The sequence below is a fragment of the Eptesicus fuscus genome, chromosome 4 (genome assembly GCF_027574615.1).
Source record: "Eptesicus fuscus isolate TK198812 chromosome 4, DD_ASM_mEF_20220401, whole genome shotgun sequence".
In the NCBI taxonomy this organism is placed as follows: Eukaryota; Metazoa; Chordata; class Mammalia; order Chiroptera; family Vespertilionidae; genus Eptesicus; species Eptesicus fuscus.
The window spans coordinates 20,098,201-20,117,754 of NC_072476.1; the positions used below are offsets into that span (position 1 = coordinate 20,098,201).

Below are 19,554 nucleotides of genomic sequence, written 5' to 3' on the forward strand. Positions count from 1 at the left end.
TTAACCCTTTGCACTCGCTTGCTTTTTTCTCGATTCCTTTATTCTAATGCTAACCGTGTCGAGTCACACTCGACATCCGAGTGCAAAAGGTTAAGACTGGGGCCAAAAGCATATAGTTCTCTTGGATGTCTATAAAAATTCTATCTAATAAAGAGGGGTTATGCTAATTGATCCTCACACCATCACAAAAGATGGTGGCACCCACAGCCAATAAGGAGGGAATATGCTAATTGACTGTCCTGCCCTCAAAGATGGCAGTGCCCACTCCCCTCAGCCCCGCTGCGGTGGCAGGCGGGCTCCCCCAATCTCCTCAGGCCCCCAGCTGCACAGGGCCAGCCGGAGGTGCAGGCAAGCCTCGGATGGCGGCTGCCCAGCCACCTAGGGCCACCCAAGGCTCAGGTAACCAGGGCCAGCTGAGGCTTGTGCTGCCGGCAGTGGCAGCAGCAGAGGTGTGATGAGGTGTCGCCTCCCGCCCCTGAGGGCTCCCAGACTGTGAGAGGGGGCAGGCAGGGCTGAGGGACCCCCGCTCCAGTGCATGAGTTTTCATGCACTGGGCCTCTAGTTTTAATAATAAAGAGGAAATAAAAGAACTGATTTACCTACTTGACTTTTAGTTGGCTGTTTCACTTGGTTTCACCTATGGATGATTTGGTAAAGTTGTTACTAAGTGGAGGCAACTTTGAGCTACAATTTATACTAGTGTTTCCCACCCTCCCTGAGCAAAGAACTCCCTGGCTGCGTGTTAAAAACAGATTCCTAAGTCCCACCAACTTAGGTCTGCAGTGGGACCAGGGCTGTGTATTTTCCAAAAGTATCACCCTATTCCCACTCCAAGGATTTCTTAAAATCTTCTCTCTTTTCTTAATGATAAACATTTAAAGGAGTAAAGTGAAGGAGGGCTGGCATTCATTACAAAATAATTTCATTAAGGACACCTTGGAAAATACAGACTGGAAGAAAAAAGGAATACTTATGCATAGAAAATATACTGATGGCAATTAAGCATATTCCTTATCAGTATCATCAGGGAAATGCAAACTAAAACACACTTTTATGAATGGCCAACACCAAATGCTGGTGAGGATGTGGAGCAACAGGAACTTTCATTCATTGCTGGTAATGCAAAATGGTGAGGACACTTTGGAAGACAGCTTGGCAGTTTCTTACAAAACCAACATACTCATGATTTAGTAATCATACCCTTAGTGTTTATCCAAAGCACATAAACCTGCACACAGACATTTCTAGCAGCTTTATTAATAATTGCCAAAAATGACAGACAATATTATTCCGTTTCCAGCACAAAAAAGAAATGTGCTACCAAGCCATGAGAAGACAGAGGAATCTTAAGTGCATATGACTAAGTGAAAGAAACCAGTCTGAAAGGGCTACATACTGTGATTCCAACTATATGACATTCTGGAAAAGGCAAAACTATAGACAGTAACAATCTCAGTGGTTGCCAGGGGCTCTGGGAGGGGGTGAGAGGGATGGATAGATGCAGCATAGGTGACTTTTTAGGGCAATGAAAATACTCTGTATACTATAATGGTGGGTACATGTTACTATACATTTACCCATGCCCATAGAATGTATAACACTAAGCGTGAACCCTAATGTCAACTATGGACTTTGGCTATAAGTGATGTGTCAAGGTAAGCTCATCAGTTGTAAACGTACCCCTCTGGTTGGAGGATGTTGATGTGGGGGTAGTTGTGCATGTGCACAGGTGGGGAAAATGGGAAATCTCTCTACCTTAATTTTGCTATGAGCCTAAAACTACTCTAAACATTTTAAGTCTTAAAAACAGAAGGGAGCATTTGAGATAGTTTCCTAGCATGTCATTAGTTTGGCTCAAAGAAATTCATAAAAAATTTTTTTTTTAAATATATTTTATTGATTTTTTACAGAGAGGAAGAGAGAGGGATAGAGAGTTAGAAACATCGATCAGCTGCCTCTTGCACACCCCCTACTGGGGATGTGCCCGCAACCAAGGTACATGCCCTTGACCGGATTCGAACCTGGGACCCTTGAGTCCGAAGGCCGACGGCCAAACCAGTTTCGGCCATAAAAATTCTTTAACCCTTTGCACTCGCTTGCTTTTTTCTCGATTCCTTTATTCTAATGCTAACCGTGTCGAATCACACTCGACATCCGAATGCAAAAGGTTGCAACACACACAAAAACAGATCACCTACTTTCAAGAATTGCCTATATGTAAAAATCACTTGGTGCTACAAAATCTTTTACTTGGCTAAAGGATGGAATTAGAAGACCTTAAAACCCCAGAAAATTGTCACATAAACCACATTATCTGATTATGTTTCTTTGCCCTATGCAAAACAGCACTTAAATCTTCACCTTTGAGTAAGTGAAACAAGTCTATCTGAACACCTTCCCACAGAACCTAGTCTCCATGGAAAATGTTTCAATTAAGCTACACCCCTACAACACAGACTTCTATTCATTTTTAAAAGCCTATAAGGACAGTGAACCTATAAATTTTGTTGTATATTAGAGCCTTTCATGACTTAAAAAGTTAACATTAATTTGTGGGGCTAAAAAACCAACAACTGTCTCAACTTGACTTGCCAAGAACCATCTTGAGTTTTATTCCTTGTTTCTGAACCAGGTGATATTTGGAAGCATGTCTCATGCTGACCTTCCCATACTACAGTGAACCCATCACTTCCTACTAGTGATGTGTACGCCAACTCATATCCACTGGAAGGCTGTGCACCTGAGAAGTCAGCATATATTTAACAACCACCCAAATTTAATAGTCTCCACTTCCAGGTTTCCTATCATAAAGGTGCCAAATCTAAGTAACTCTATATAGGGTGAGGAATAATCTGGAGGAAGATTGAAAGGATGAAGTATTTTCTTGCCTCTAGAAGGCAGGAATCAATTTGGTGCCTTTATAAATGATGCCATGTTAATTTTTCTCATCAAACATATGCTAACTCAGTGGTTTATAACCGTGGCCAACCACCACCTAAGACCCATCAAGATATACCAGCTCAGCATGATGGGCCAAGAAACCTGAGGTGTTCCATAAATTCCACAGTTGATTTGCATGCAGTGAGCCCACCACTGACTTGAAGACAAGCTTTGGGAATGTTTGCACAAACTGCTGTTCTGGAGCCAGAAAACGAAAAGGTCGTATCACAGGCATTTAAGTAAAACTAACAAGATACGGAATAGTTTACTCAGAAGCAAATGTTACACTTTAATAAAAGCACTGTAATTTCTATTATATTAGCTAACACATGAAAGAACAATTTAAAAAATGGATTCAAACTACTGGTTCTTACACCCACGACACATCAGAATTACTTGTGAGATTTTAAGGCCAGGTCTCACTCTTGGAGAAGGTTGTGACAGGGGTCAGGACCTGGGTATTTTTCAAAAGCTTTCCAGGCAGCTCTGATGTTTCCTCCTGGTCAAGTCACTGACTTTAGGTCGGCTGGGGTACTTTGGGTTTTTGGGACCATTGTTTGGGGGTGTGGGAAGCTTTTTTTGCAGATTTATTAGCTGTAGTGAAGAACTTGGCCTCTGGCTTTTTGGGCGTCTGTTTTGGGTCTTTTTTCCCCAAAGGAGAGTTTCTTTGTTTCTCCACTTCTTCTTTGACTTTTGGCTTCTTCCCTGGGCCTTTACCTGGGGTCTTGGGCTCTGGTGCTTTCGGCATCTCCAAAGCTGGAAAGGCCTTTCTTTTCTTCCCACGAGGTGGGTTGGAACCCGGACTCTTTACTGGAGACTTCTCTCCTGTGGCATGTTTTTGCACCTAAATAAAAGAAGAAAGTTAGGTCTGGAGAAAGCCAACTGACAATGTAACTCTAAGAGTTACTCTTCTGACTATTTAGGTAAATCCAAAGATACACCTTGGCATGATGAAATGATGAAAAGCAGCTGTATTCCATTATTCATATTATACTAGTAAAGAAGATCCTGGTGGTATTCCGGTCCAATCAAAGGAGAACCATCTTTCCCACTGGTTGAGTGTAGGGCCTCCTGGAAGCACCTACCGGGAGCACAGTAGAGAAACCTGTGACCCAATCCTGACTCTTAGTCACCTTCACCTGTAAATTCCTTGCACATGGGTTAGGACATGAGGTTTCAAAACTGTGTGTGTAAAAACTAACTGGGCTGCCTGTTAGAAAAACCTACTTCCCAGTTTGATTTAAGACTCCCTGGGGCAATGTGTTACAGGCCAGGAATCCTGAATTTTCCAAGCACCCCAGACAACTGCTGATGATACAAGGACATTCTAGCAATGGGCTGTCCAATATAGAAATAGGTTATGTAAACAAAAAAAAAACCCAACCACCATTTTCATTTTTTATGGAAAATCTGAAAACCATCAAAAACGCAAAAAACTCAAAAAATGCACTAATAACTACCACACAATGTTTACTATTCTTATCTTTCCCCCATCCTATGTAATAAAGAGGGAATATGCTAATAGACCCTCACACTGTCGCAGATGGCAGCACCCATGGCCAATGAGGGAATATGCTAATTACTGCCCTGCCCTCAAAGATGGCAGCACCCACAGCCAATAAGGAGGGAATACGCTAATTGACTGCCATGCCCTCAAAGATGGTGGCACCCACAGCCACAAGATGGCGGTCCCCAGTCCCCTCAGCCCCTCCGGAGGAGCAGGCACACCCTGCCTCTGGAGTCCCCCAGACTCCTCAGCCCCCTAGCCCCCCAGGGCCGGCCCGAGGCGCAAGCAAGCCTCAGGTGGCAGCAGCAGAGGTGTGATGGGGCTTTGCCTTCCCCTGATCGCCAGGCCGCTTCCCGCCTGAGGGCTCCCAGACTGTGAGAGTGGGCAGGCCAGGCTAAGGGACCTCCCCATCCACTGCATGAATTTTCATGCACTGGGCCTCTAGTGACTATATATGTATTTAAAAGATCCAAGTTGGTGATTCCTGGTTAGGGCATATGCCCAGGGTTGCAGGCTCCAACCCCAGTGTGGGGTGTGCAAGAGGCAGCTGGTCAATGATTCTCTCTCATCACTGATGTTTGTTTGTTTCTTTCTTTTTTAAATATATTTTATTGATTTTTTACAGAGAGGAAGAGAGAGGGATAGAGTTAGAAACATTTATTAGCTGCCTCCTGCACACCCCCCACTGGGGATGTGCCCGCAACCAAGGTACATGCCCTTGACCGGAATCGAACCTGGGACCCTTCAGTCCGCAGGCAGACGCTCTATCCACTGAGCCAAACCGGTTTCGGCTCATCACTGATGTTTCTATCTCTCTCTCCCCTCTCCCTTCCTCTCTGAAATCAATAAAAATATATCTTTATAAATAAATAAATAAATTATTTAAAAGATCCAAGTTGGGGGTGGTGGTGGTGGTGGAGGTGGAAGAGGCATAAAGGGGAGAGAAAAAAGAAAATGATGACTGGGAAGAGCTTAATCTTTATTCAATCCCAGGACTGATTCTTTTAAGAGCACTTTCAGCTAAATGATCAAAACTAATCCATGCATAATGCTCTGCTCTTATCTTTCTAAGTCCACCCCTGGAGATCTTGTTTTTCTGGGCCCATAAAGACAACACCTCAGAAGATACTTGGTCTTGATCAACACCCCTCTTTCTCTCTATAAACTTGGCTTCCTCCTCTGACCATAAATCTCCTTACTAGCTAATATTTTCCCATCTCCATTTCCTCCCCTGCCTCACTTCCTCTTCTCGACCTCACAACTGTCTTCACCACATTCTTCTGAATTTGCTTCTTTTTGTTTTTAAATATATTTTTATTGATTTCAGAGAGGAAGGGAGAGGGAGAGATAGAAACATCAATGATGAGAATAATCTATTGGCTGCCTCCTGCACATCCCCTACTGGGGATCGAGCCGGATAGCCAGGCATGTGCCCTGACTGAAACTGTGACCTCCTGGTTCATAGGTCGACACTCAACCACTGAGCAACATGGGCCAGGCTGAATCTGCTTCTTAAATTCATCATAGTTTCATCCATTTCTTACTGTTTCCACTGTCCAGCTCTGACACTACCACTTATCTACCGTATTTTCCGGCGTATAAGACGCCTGGGCGTATAGAAGATTTTCCTGGGTTAAAAAGTCGTCCTATACGCCGGAAAATACGGTAGTCTGACACTCCACAACCACTTTTCTCCTGGATTATTCCTTGGTCTCCAGTGAAGCTGGAGTGTTATTTCTGAGACATGACTCTCTCTGTATCAGTTCCAGAAGCTTTCTATCTTTAAGTGGCTTAAAGACTTCTGAAAAACGACGATAATAAATTTAGCTGATCGATATGGTCTACCCTTATTTCCCCAGCCAGATCTTTGGCATTTCCAACTTGTTCTTATTCACCATCTCTTCTCTTGCTTTCCCCTTGTGCGTCCCGTCTCTCCACCACTGACACTGTAGCCATTTATTGCAGGTCCTAGGATATGCCCTGCTCTTGCTCTCTCCCCAAAGCCTTCACTCAACACACTCCAAATCCCTTCTTTCTCATCCTTTTAAAGCAGAGGTACAGAACCGTTTTTCTGCCAAGGGCCATACAAAATTACCAACTTAAAAATTAGTCTGCGTGGCCATTATCAACAAGTCGAGCAACAACAAGTGTTGGAGAGATTGTGGAAAAAAGGGAACCCTCATTCGGTGCTGGTGGGAATGTAGACTGGTACAACCACTATGGAAAGCGGTCTGTTGATCCCTCAAAAAATTAAAAATAGAGCTACCATACGACCCAACAATCCCACTCCTGAGTATATACCCGAAAAACTCAAAATTATTTATATGCAAAGATATATGCACCCCTATATTCATTGCAGCATTATTCATGGTGGCCAAGAGTTGGAAACAGCCAAAGTGCCCTATGATAGAGGACTGGTTAAAGAAGATGTGGTACATGTACACAATGGAGTACTACACGGCCATAAGAAAGGATGAAATAGCGTCATTTACAACATGGATGGACCTTGAGAACATTATGCGAAGTGAAATAAGTCAAACAGAAAAAGCTAAGAACTATAGGATTTAACTCATATGTGGAATATAAAACTGAAACTTATGAACACAAACAGCAGTGTGGTGGTTGCCAGAGGGAGGGGGGAGGGGGAAAAAAAGGGTCCTAATATGAGGTGACAGGAGATTTGACTTTGGGTGGTGGGCACATGGTCCTATATACAGATGTTATAAATTAGTAATCCACACATGAAACCTGTATGTTCATGTTGACTAATGTCAACCCCAATAAAATTTTAAAAATTAAAAATTCACTTTGGAGAAAAAAAAATTAGTCTGCTAGCCCTAACTGGTTTGGCTCAGTGGATAGAGCGTCGGCCTGCGGACTGAAAGGTCCCAGGTTCGATTCTGGTCAAGGGCATGTACCTTGGATGTGGACACATCCCCAGTAGGGGGTGTGCAGGAGGCAGCTTATTGATGTTTCTCTCTCATCTATGTTTTTAACTCTCTATCCTTCTCCCTTCCTCTCTATAAAAAATCAATAAAATATATTTAAAAAAAATTAGTCTGCTATATTTGGTCAAATATTTAATTAGCTCAACCCTAATACCTTGGCAGGGCCAGACCAAATGTTATCATGGGACTTAAAAGGCCCTTGGGGGCCGGACATTCCCCACCCATTTTAAAGGATCCACTGCCTTCATTCACCTCTGGAAAAGCTCTCTGACCCTCCTCTTTACTGTTTTAGGGTGGATGTCTACTATATGTCCAAAAACCTTCAATTTCCCCTTTAATAAACCTCTTTTGTGGGAAAAAATAAAAACTCCAAGTATTATGCCCTTATCCCAATTATTTTATTAGTATTTCCTAAGAACTGTCAACTCTTACCAAATATTATTTCAAATAATTTTACAAAAACTACTGGTCTACCAAAAGGTCAGGTAATTCATGTTAACCATCTCCTGGGTTCTTAGGGTTTACCCTAGTATTTTTCTCGTTTAGTTCAAAATCTTTGGTAGAACAGGTTTCCCTAAAAACAGTGCCTCCCATCTTACTGCAAGGGTACATAATACTTTTTCTTTGCATTTTTTGCTTCTATAGTGAGCAATGATGAAACTTCCCTATATTTTGCTGAACATATTTCCTAGATAGATTCAAAAGGCATAAACACTTCTACAGCTCTTGACAGACAACACCCTGTCAGCTAGGCTTTCTACTCTTTAATTCCAACATACTACCTGTCAGCCCCATTAAAAGAAAAAAGCTTTCTTTTTCTAAAAAACAATTATACTGCATACAGTTAATAGCACGATCATTTATGTTGACTTTAAGGATATTTTAAAAATTCAGTAGTGCTGAGGGCACTTACTATCGAAGAGTTTAAGGGTCACTGTTAGAACGAAATACAAAATAGGTAATGTGGTGTAATAGGCCCAGGATACCGAGTGCAGGCTGTGCACAGAGGGGCCAAGAGTCCTCTCTACACACATGGGGGATAGTTGGTAATCTTCTAGAGCAGTGGTCGGCAAACTCACTAGTCAACAGAGCCAAATATCAACAGTATAACGATTGAAATTTCTTTTGAGAACCAAATTTTTTAAACTTAACTTCTTCTAACGCCACTTCTTCAAAATAGACTCGCCCAGGCCATGGTATTTTGTGGAAGAGCCACACTCAAGGGGCCAAAGAGCCGCATGTGGCTCGCGAGCTGCAGTTTGCCGACCACGGTTCTAGACTCTTAGAGACCTATTTCTCCCCTTGTTTTCAAGGTTTTCTCCCAATGTTTGGACAGATACTATGAGTAGAGTAAAAGTATTACCAAAGGACCAAAAATAAAAAACCCAGTTCCTTTAAATCACCTCTTCTGAAACTCAGGAAGTCAGATTTCTGTTAAGAACCATTGGGGGTGGGGTGTTTGGAGGATTTCAGAGGCAGGGTCCAGGACCCACGGTTCCCCTGGTAAGTTTTCTAAGACTAACTATGTGATCCGGACTCACCCTCAGAAACTGAACCACTGCCCAAATGTCCACTGTGGCCAGCTTTTTAAAACCACAGCAAAGTTTCTTAGATTAATATGGTCAAGTCTCCCTTGATTCCAACATACACAAAGGGCTGTGTTTACTGTGTGGCTCCAATATTTAAACAAAAGGTCAGGTAATTCATGGTAACCATCTCCTGGGTTCTTAGGGTTTACCCTAGTATTTTTCTCTTTTAGTTCAAAATCTTTGGTAGAACAGGTTTCCCTAAAAACAGTGCCTCCCATCTTACATTCACCACTCAGCAGTGCCCGAACGACACACAGTGACCACTGAATCAATCCACTGTGAATATTAAACATTAGCAAACATACCTCTACATTTTCTTTGGCAGGAGTTTCTCCTATTGGGACCAGTAATGGAATTTCTTCTTCAGATTCAACGTGCACTTTATTTTGGGCTTTTATTCTGCAGGTCTCTTTCTTCTTAGGCTGAGGGGTCTTTTTCTTCTGGGGTCCAGGGCCCTTCACTGGAGAACCACAAGTTTTCGGGGCCGTCTCCTCTGTAGGTAGGGCTGATGTAGACTTTCTGTCCCGTTTCATAGGCTTTCTGTTTCTTTTCTTCTCCTTTTGTTTCTTTTTATGTTCTTTTTGTTTTTGTAATTTCTTTGCTTCCTACCAAAAAACCAAACATAATTTTTGTAAGAGATACTTTAGTTGGAAAATAAATGGCACTTGCAGTTCTGATTATTCATAAACTCCCTGAAAGGGCCTTGACCTGTACAAGCTCTGCACAAACCCCATTACCAGTACTTGAACCCCATCGCCACTTTGTTTCTGAGTCAAGGCCACAGTTGCATTTTATGTGGTAAATTATAGATAGATACTCAAAATCTGGATACCTGAGTTATGCAGTCACAGGTTTTGTGAAAGTCGATCCCATTGATAGGTGAGTTAAGGATTACATAGATTGCATAGTATGTGATATAAATTCCATCTCAATAAAGCTAACAAAAACAAAAAAATTAAAAATTCCTGACCATTTTTTTCCTACTTCCAAGTTGTGGTTCAAAGTTCAAAGAGTACAAAGTTTACATAGCTAGAGGTACATAATCTTTACCACAGAGTACTGTTAAATAACATCTATAATTGCATCCAAATTCTATTTTCACCAGCAATTCCAACATTTTTACAAAGCCCACAACTGACTCTGCTGACAAATGGCAAAAAATCCAGCCTTCCTGCTTCCTAAGCTAGCAGTCTATATTATTCTGGATCACCCTCCCAATTAAAACAAAAGGCAAGGTAAAATATTTTTTTTAATTTTTTTTCAAAAAAGCACCGATACGCTGATTAAATTGTCAGAAATTAAAAACGAGAGTGCACTGAAGTCCAGAATCCATTTTGGCCCAGAGAGTATCTCCTGATCACTGACTTTTGTTTTGACCACCATGTGGGAAATAGGGGGTGGAGTGGTGTGTAAAGGGAAATCAAATCCCAGCACCCACACTTGGCAGGGATTCTAGGAGGAAAAACCCCTCACCGCGATAAGCCGAGACCCCCATGAATTCCACCCACAGGGCAAAGACGAGCAGGAAACAGTCCTACAACTTTAGCACCATGGTTTGTCTGTCATTCAGAGACACACAAGCCTTGAATGTGCGTTCAGGTGGTCCAAACTGAGAGTGCCCCAAGGTGCCTGGCAGATGTAAATGTCAGTCTCCAGAGATAAGATCTTCCTACACCTCAAGTCATTTCTACAAACAATTTTCCAAATGCCGAAACCTTCACAGTCAGAGATAACCAAACACATAAGGAACCAGCAGGCAGAGACGACAGCTTGCAAGCTTGCAACACCAAGACTTCTACTATATGAATTAGCAGACAACTAATTGAGTAATTATGTTTAACATGTTCCAAGAATTAAGACCAACTGGAAGACTATCTATAATAATAAAGGTGTAATATGCTAATTAGACCTGATGACCTTCCGGACGAAGTAGGAGCTGCAAGGGAAGCCCGGTCCCCGTGCCAGAGGGAAGCCGGTGCTGGCAGCCAGGAGAAGGAAGGCCTACTCTTGCACAAATTTCGTGCATTGGGCCTCTAGTTTCTAGATAACAGCAAACCAAAAAAAGCAAAGCCAATTTTAAAAAGAACAAAAAATGGAACTTCAGAAAGTAAAAAAATAAAAAGATCAAAATTAAAAATTCATTGGACAAAATTAATATGGCTGAAGAAAGAATAAACAAACGAGGAGATGGACCCAACAAAGAGCAAAAATGTCAATTTTCTCTCACTCTGGCTTCTTTTTTTTCATCTGAGGATATTTTTTCCACTGATTTTTTTTTTTTTTTTTTTTTTAAAGAGAACAGAGAGGAGGGATGATGGGGGGAGAAACACCGATGTGAGAGAGACACACCGATTGGTTCGAGCAGACAACCAAGGTATAGCCCTTGACCAGGAATCAAACCCATGACCCTTTGGTCCAAGGGCCAATGCTCTAACCCTGAGCTCTGGGTAGGGCTCATTCTGGTTTCTTTTGCAATAGTACCTATTAGCACCAAAACCCTACAAACCAAAAACAAGAGGTACATGTTAGCCTAATAGAATCTTAAATTTTGCCCATAAACACCAATGAACTTAAACTAAATTTTGGGTTTCCTCTCTCTTAGCTCCTCTTGCCAATGAATAGGCCCTTTTAAAGCCTAATTAGACCTTTGAAGAGAAATTAAAACACCTACCTTATCATAAATGTATGTCCTACTGTACTTTATTAACTAATCTCATAGGTAAAGAGGGAACAATGAACACAAAACCAGTCACCGGAAAACTACTGCAAGACAAAAGCCAGGCAGAAATGGCAACCTAGTTCTCTCTTCTGGGCAGCATTTACATCCTTGACTAAGTCTACCTGGTACTTAAAATTCTACTTACTTGTTTCTTCAGACTAGAAATGTTCATTCCTTTAGCTTCATCCCAACTGCTGACAAATGAAGAAAAGATAGGCAGGGCAACTGATCTCTCAGTTTTCACGTACAAGAGTTTCACACTCTCCCACTTCTGAAACAAACACAAAAAGAGTAATATAGCCTACATATGCTTTGTGTCTTTTAAATGAACGATCAATTGATGCATCTGCAAGACTATACTATACCTCTGGCAATTTCTGTGAAAGCTTTTTCGTGACAGCAACAATGTTCTCGGTGATGTGCTGAACCTGCATCCCAGTGTGACCAATGCGAATAGTGCTGAAATTTAAAAGTTTCGGACAAAAAAGATTTTTAAAAATAATTCTTCAAAATAAGGCATAGGCAGGTGTGTGAGAAATAGAAATATACAGGTCCAGGAATCAGCCCTCAGCTTTTCCGAAGACAATTACCTCTAGTAGTGACTGTTTTGAAAGGAAAGACTCCTGGAAGGGTTGGTTGCTTTGCTGTTTTTAGAGTTCCACGGCCCTGACCCAGCTGCCACCTCTAAAACAAAGAGCTCTCCTCCCTCCTACAGTATCAGTCTTCTGGCCAAGAGCAAGACCATGCCTTCATTTGAAACAGAGTGCACACATAAGCCAAGTGGGAAGCCACAAGTGCCAGGTGCTCAGCCACTGCCAGTCCCCATCCTCCCCACCATGGGAGCTAAAAGGGAGGTGTCTGAGAAGCAGGGTGAGACAGGGGCTGGTGCCCTCACCTCCCTCCAGCCAAAGAAGGGGCTTTGATCACTCTCTATGTCTGCTGCCACCTACCTGCAAGCACACTCTTGGCTTTGCAGATGGAAAAATAGTAAGGAAGGAGGGGGAGAGGAGGGAGAAAGAGGAAGGAGGGTGTACATGAGGAAGGGGAGGGTAGGAAGGAAGATAGAAAACAACTGTGTTAGGGAAGGGTAAGAACGGAGATAAAAGAATGATTATGTTTTTGTATTATTTTTTATTAGCTGTCCACAATGTTTCTTAAGCTCTGGATCTGGCTTGGGAAAACCTTAGAGGCAGATTTCTACTCCTTTATCTGGATGCACGGTGCTGTCCCCTTTTCATAGCTACTCACTAATCCCATGAACCAGGCCTCAGACCTTCTAGCTAACTGCTTGCCATGAGCCACTACTCATGGCCTGATGAACAACTCTTCTCAGTTACCTAATGACACTCAAGTAAGGGACTTCCCACCTGAAAGCAGAAGGCAACATCAGAGCCCACATGTTTTGCCCAAACTCCGTTCTGCCATACCTGGAAACACTCTGCCAAGGACTGCCCTCCCTGGCATGTGGTCAAGAAACCTTTATGGTCCTATTTTACCGTGTGACCACTAACTACACATGGGCTCCTGGGCATCTTTGGGAGAAAGGACCATACTCAACAGCTCTACACTACTGGCAGCGGTCCATCCCACACCACAGATGCCCAAATCAGCAGACTAAGTATTTATGAAATGATTTTGAATATGTTTAAACCAAGACTGAGGTAGGTCTTCACATTAAAGGATAATATGATGCTGGTCAACATGAACGCCCAGAAGTATATGGATGTTTTCTAAGCATTAATCTCATTCTCCCTGCTATTCTTAACCTAGAGGTGCCTTACCCAATATGGTAATCATTAACCACTAGCCACACATGTCTATTTAAATTAATTAAAATCAAGTAAAATTAGAAATTTGGTTCATTAGCTATAGTACCCACAATGCAAGTGCTCACAACCACATACAGCTAATGATTCCTATATGAGACAGCAGGGATACAGACCATCTCCATCTCTGGGATAGCACTGTTCTAGAGAACTGAATACGTCTAAGGAATGGATTTTAATTTTAATAGAAGGATCTGGTTTCATTAACACTATCTTAAAAATAAAAAATGTCTACAAAATCATTATTAAGTATAAGATTAAACACATGTATACATTTACCTACCTGCAAGAACCACTTTTAGAGATGTTTAAGACAGTCCCACCTATTGATGAGTTGATCTCTTTGGAAAGATTCTTGGCTTTAAGATTTACAGGTATTGGAACTCTGTAACGACACAGACATTTAGAGCACAATGCATATACACCTATAAATTTTTTTTTTTTAATTTTTAATCCTTTCTTTACAGATTACCTAAGACCTCTTTTTCTTTTATTGATTTTTTTTTACAGAGAGGAAGGGAGAGGGATAGAGAGTTAGAAACATCGATCAGCTGCCTCCTGCACACCTCCTACTGAGGATGTGCCCATAACCAAGGTACATGCCCTTGACCGGAATCGAACCTGGGACCCTTCAGTCCACAGGCCGATGCTCTATCCACTGAGCCAAACCGGTGAGGGATACATCTATAAATTCTGTGCTGCTCAAGTCCAGTCACTGATCAGAAACTTACTTCTTTCTCTTATAGAAATGTCTCCCGAGGTGTGAGGGTAAGAGCCGTCGGATTCTTGCATCAGAAAGGAACAAGTCGAAACTACCCAGGAGGCGGAGCTTGGCCTCATAGGCTTTATACTCCTTTTTTAAAGTTCGGAGGGGGATAATCTAGAAAACAAAGAGCACAATACTCAGGCAACAATTTGTATTCAGATTTTAAAATGTTCTGGAGCCACTTTAGTGAACACGTAGAAAGCCCATTTCTAAAATGGGCCAGACAATATGCTAAATGCCACGAACATGAAAATAAATGAGATGGGACAACCTCAGCTAAAGAAATAACACCAACAACTGTCAAACAGGATGAAAAATGCCAAGTCAGAGGCAAACACAGGATGCTCCAGAAGTTCAGAGTAAATGACCTAATGGAGCAACTGTTTGTAAAATCTTCGAGGAAGGTACTGGTGTGTACACAGTGAGCTTGTGGATTAACAAACCTGGACAGCTGAGCCATCAGATGAAAGATGGAATATGTCCTACCTAAAGCCAAGGAGAACTATGTTAAAAAGAAAAAGTTAAAATTAAAAATTAAATTCCTAGGAAATACTAGGTGATATAGCAATGTATTACTTTTCCCTTCAAGTGAATCAAATCTTTTAATTATCTTGAAAATATTAACCTGCTCCCTACCTGAGAAATGGTTTTTATTCCATGCTTTTTTAGAAGCTTCTTATAAAACTGTTCCGTCTTTTCAGGAGTTACATTGGGTTCGTCCTTTGTAAACAAACAGATATCTGCTAAATCTGACCGAATACCATGAGGCAAGGACCTGCAAAATACAGAAGAAACCACAGAATAAAGCATTATTATACAGAGAATGTGTTTATACTCCATAGAATATACAATAAATTTACTGTCATTTCAGTAAACTTCACTTAAACTATTTAAGCAAACACTATATATAGGGTGCTTCCCCCAAATGTGAATAATTATAAAGGCAGTATTTATTAAAATACATTTAATTTTCAAAATTGAGCTATCAGCTGTTAAAGTGTGTATATGTTCTCTATATTGAGAACATTTTAAAAATATGTCTGACTTTCAATGGCACAGAAGAGATTTAAGATGGAAGTCACCACAAATACCCATAGGTCAAAATATCAATTAATATTTGGGACATAATAAGAGTTCAAATACAAAGACACCCAGAATAGTGCATATATAACTATTATTTCATATGTTACTATACGTGTACACATCCTATAATGTGCTAGAATCCATTTCCAGCAGAGCAGATCTGACTTAGAACCTTACCTTGGAGAAAACTCTGGGCTCCATAAACAACAGAGCTCTTAAGAGCTGAAAAGAAAATATGGAGCAAACCAAGAGGGACCAAGAGACATGCCATGATTACTAGGTTGAGTCTTAAAAAGAAAAAAGGTTTAATGCACTTCCTAGGCCTGTATGTTTTAAGGAAACATTTCCTTTGTTTAAGAAGAGATAGTAATACACAGTAGTAGCATGACCTGCCAAACGATGTGGGAAGAACTGTGAAGCTGGTAAGTGGCAGAAATCACCAAAAAGGTGAACAGCTGGCGAAAATATTCTAGACAAAGTAAGAGGGCTTTCCAGAAGGGAAAACTGCCTGAGCAAAGGTGTGGAATACAGTATGCAGGAGGGAAACATAAAGCAATAACCAAGGGAAGCTGGCTGAGGCAGGTTTATAAAATTACTTATTGAAGGGTTTGAGGACCAAAAGGGTCTTTCCAATTTGTAATCATTCTTGGTCCCTCCTTCCGCCCCCTCCCCGCAAGAAACCTAACTACCCTAAACACTGTTTTCTTTAGCATAGCTGGCTAAAGGAAATATACTCAGGAAATGAGGGACTCCACAGAAAGATAGTGTTGTCAGATAGAAGATAGAACACCCAGCTACATCTTAATTATTTTTTAAATACGTCCCAAGTATTACATGAGACTGACTTATACTAAAAAATTACTTGTGTTTTTATTTATTAAGTCTGGCAATTGCAGAGGTGCATCTCTGACCTAAAAGTCCTAGCAATAAGAATGTGTAATTGCCTTTGGTTTCTATAAGGAGTTCGCTGCCAAGTTTTAAATAGCGTCTGTATAAAGAAGCGAGTTCAGCCTGGCTGGTGTTGCTCAGTGGTTGAGCGTCGACCCATACACCGGGAGGTCACTGGTTTGATTCCCAATCAGGATACATGGCAGGGTTGCAGGCTCAATCCCCAGCAAGGGGCTGCTGATCGATACTGATGTTCTCTCCCATCGATGTTTCTCTCTCTCAAAATCAATAAAAACATATTTTAAAAGAAGCGAGTACGGGAATTCAGGGGTTTTAGCTTGGAAGTAGTTTGACATGAAAAGATGACAGATTCTATTAAAGTACAAAAGCTGTTTAATTTATTCTAACTTTCATTCTCTCAAAAAACAGGTTTCGTATCCAACAGAATGGCTTCGGTTAATTGTCCACTAAGCCCCAAGAAAACTGGTGAAATTTCTAAAAAATGTAAGCTTGTCTGAATTCCTCTGTGTTGTTTTTTTTTTGTAAGGCACAACTATTTATATCAACTCAGATTTTAATTTTGAGTTTGCAAAGTTTACACTAGAAACTAAATCACGACTGTTAACGCTACACAGAATTGACTGATTAAAACAGCTAAGACAGAAAACCAGAACTTACAATCTAAGCCTCAGTTCTTTACTGGGAATTTTCCACAATACCACCATTAAAAAGAAATTTTCATTCTCATTCAAAAGCAATCCATTCGCGTTTTTCCTGGACCTGGAATGTGCCAACAGAGCTTCCACTGCCTTTCTGGTCTGCAAAGTGAAGACAGACAAATTAAATCTCAATCTAATTTTAGCATTTGCCCTCTTCCTACTGCTTTTACCTTTTTTTCCTGCTATATTTCTAGTTTAACAGGCAATCCCCAAAACCATTAACTATTAGGATCCTACAATTTGCAGTCACAGGAATGTAAAACTCTATCAGAAATCACCTAAGTATCCATTCGTCCGAAAAAAAGTGCCAGACGGAACATGCTTCCCCAGCCCGCGATGATGAAGGCCGTAATCCCAGTAAACGCGCATCACACTGCAACTAGCATTTAGTGAGCGCTTACTGTATGCCAGGCCCTTGGCTACAGCGCTTTACGCGCATCACCTCCTCTAATCCTGGAGAGCAGAGGGCAGCAGAGCCCATTTTGAATACGAGGTAACCGAGGCTTACAAAATTAAACGACTTGGCCACAGTCTAACGCAGGGAAGTAGAACCAGGTACACCTCGCTCGAGAATCCCAAACTATACCTGCATTCATTCCAATTCAAGAGAGCCAGGCCGCAGGGTTGGGGTAAGCGAGCACCTACCCGTGCGCACAGAAGAGCGGGCAGGCTGAGAGTACCGCGAACCAGTGACCCTCAAACCTTCGGGAGAATCGAAGGAAGCGCGAGCCCGTCTCCAGCACCCCGCGCATCACAAGGCCAAGGCCATCTCGCTTCCGAATTCCCCCTCCCAGAGGCCTCTCACCTGCTTTTTATCCAGCTGCCCCGGTGCGGCCGGGGTTGCTGAGGTCGAGGCTGGAGTTGCGGTTGAGGCTGCGGGTGGCGTTGAAGCGGAGTCCTCCATTTTTTCTCGCCGCGTGCAGACTCGCGTGCGGAACCGCACGACCTGCTCCCTGGGCGCCTGCGCGAGCCCAGGCCTGTAGCCGGAAGTTAGGAAGCGTGTGGGCGGGTCCCAGCGTCACTTCCGGGCGTCGCGCCGGAGAGGTTTGGCGGGCGCGAGCAAACTGAGTGTGGCTCCGCCTGCAGTCGGAGTCTCTGAGGTGACAACTCCCCGTGTTTCCGTGAGGCTCGGGGAGCAACCTGGCGACATTTTGATCTCTCTCTTTCACAAAAGACATCGAGCAAGCTCCGGGAGGCGGGAGAGGAGGCCTGTCCATGCACCCAGTGAGGTCACCCGCTCTCCGTGGACCCCGCCTTTGGGCAGGCCCCGAGGGGCGTGAGGAGAGCGGGGAGTTTGGGCCCCACCACCCACCTGTCTGGTGACTTTGGGGGAACCACTGACGCTGTCCAGCCAGCCTCCTCCAACACGAAGGTGGCGGGAACCTCCCCACCGCTGGCGAGATTTACGTGGAATCAGGCGCGGGAAACGCCACGCGCGTCGTTAAACGGTGGGGGGCCCCGAACGAGGAGCCAGAGCCTCTGAGGTGGGAGGTAAGAGCACACAAACCTGAGCGTGCAGGCTGGAATGCGGCGGAAAGTCCCCCTCCCGCCTCACTTCCCCACAAGTGACTACTGTCACTTGGAACCTTCCAAGGGTATTCAAGGCATGTTTACGAAATAGTTATAATTTTTATTTCTCTGTGTGGCTGGGTTTAAAGTTAGTCTTTTTTTTTTTTAATTTAAACAAATGGTCGCCAACTATACTTATTGCTCTGTACGTTGACTTTTTCTCTCTCTCTCTTTTTGCATTGATGGGAGAGAGACACATAGACTGGCTTGTCTCCTGCGCGCCCCAAGAGCGAACCAGCAACCCAGACCCAGGTAGTGAGTGCCCTTGACCTGGAAGAACCCGCGACGCTTTGGTGCGCGTGGCTACGCTCTAACCACTGGGAACACGGGCCTGGGCGATTTTTTCTCTTAATGTATCTTGGAGGTTGGCCAAGTCAGTACATAATGCTCTGCCTCATCTGTTTTAACTCGGAATGTCCTTCCAGCATGTAGATAAAACAATAGTTTATTTGGGAGCTTTTCTTCGTTTTTCTTTTTTCTTTTTCTTTTTTTAGGAGCTTTTCAATGGACTTTCAGGATGGTTGTAGTCTTTTTGGAACCAGCTATGGAAATGTTTGAGAGAGAAGGAATGAGAGGAGACTTTCCATGTCAATTGTTCTCCCCAAAAATGCTTCTTCCACATTGAAGGTGGAGTAATGGGTATTCTGCTGATCTCAAATAATGACTTTGTCTTTGATCAGTTTTAGAAGAAATTTTCTTAAATCTCTGTTGCTTACTCTCACTTATCTATTCTAGAATCTAGTATAAGGTGAAACGTTTTAGCACAAGATTATGAATTGTTACGTTCGGCTTCATTTATCTGTTTTTCTAGTATGTGTTAAAAGCATTAGGGCTGTCAGATGTGTCTGTTTCATTCAAGTTTGAGAACCAGACTGGTAGGCCAAGGGAATGGTATGAATTCAGGAGAAAGGTGCATGGTGGTGTTTGGAAGTAGTAAGTGGCTGGACCAAGAATGTGCAGAGGGGAGGAATGGGAGATGAGGCTAGAAGAGTAGGTTAAG

The 19,554-nt window shown here is 42.5% G+C and overlaps 1 protein-coding gene and 1 long non-coding RNA gene across 3 annotated transcripts in view; one reads left to right on the forward strand and one right to left on the reverse strand.

The window, feature by feature from the left end:
• Positions 1 to 1,237: 1,237 nt before the first annotated feature.
• RSL1D1 (ribosomal L1 domain containing 1) lies at positions 1,238 to 17,947 on the reverse strand. Of its 2 annotated transcripts, none has more exons than XM_008141754.3 (9): positions 17,791 to 17,947; positions 16,945 to 17,084; positions 14,932 to 15,070; positions 14,261 to 14,409; positions 13,813 to 13,914; positions 12,069 to 12,162; positions 11,849 to 11,974; positions 9,290 to 9,589; positions 1,238 to 3,784 (listed from the first exon to the last, which is right to left on the reverse strand). In XM_008141754.3, exons 1-9 carry the CDS (start codon positions 17,887 to 17,889, stop codon positions 3,458 to 3,460), a joined length of 1,476 nt encoding a protein of 491 aa, XP_008139976.2. In that variant the 5' UTR covers positions 17,890 to 17,947; the 3' UTR covers positions 1,238 to 3,457. The 2 variants fall into 2 exon arrangements, with proteins under 2 accessions (XP_008139976.2, XP_054570716.1); XM_054714741.1 differs by lacking the exon at positions 17,791 to 17,947 and adding an exon at positions 17,631 to 17,773.
• A 94-nt stretch (positions 17,948 to 18,041) lies between these two features.
• The window catches only part of LOC129148806 (uncharacterized), a 54,674-nt gene continuing 53,161 nt past the window's right edge, over positions 18,042 to 19,554 (forward strand). Inside the window, exon 1 of the long non-coding RNA XR_008555777.1 lies at positions 18,042 to 18,476. This is a non-coding gene — a long non-coding RNA (uncharacterized LOC129148806). The remainder of the gene's footprint in view (positions 18,477 to 19,554) is intronic.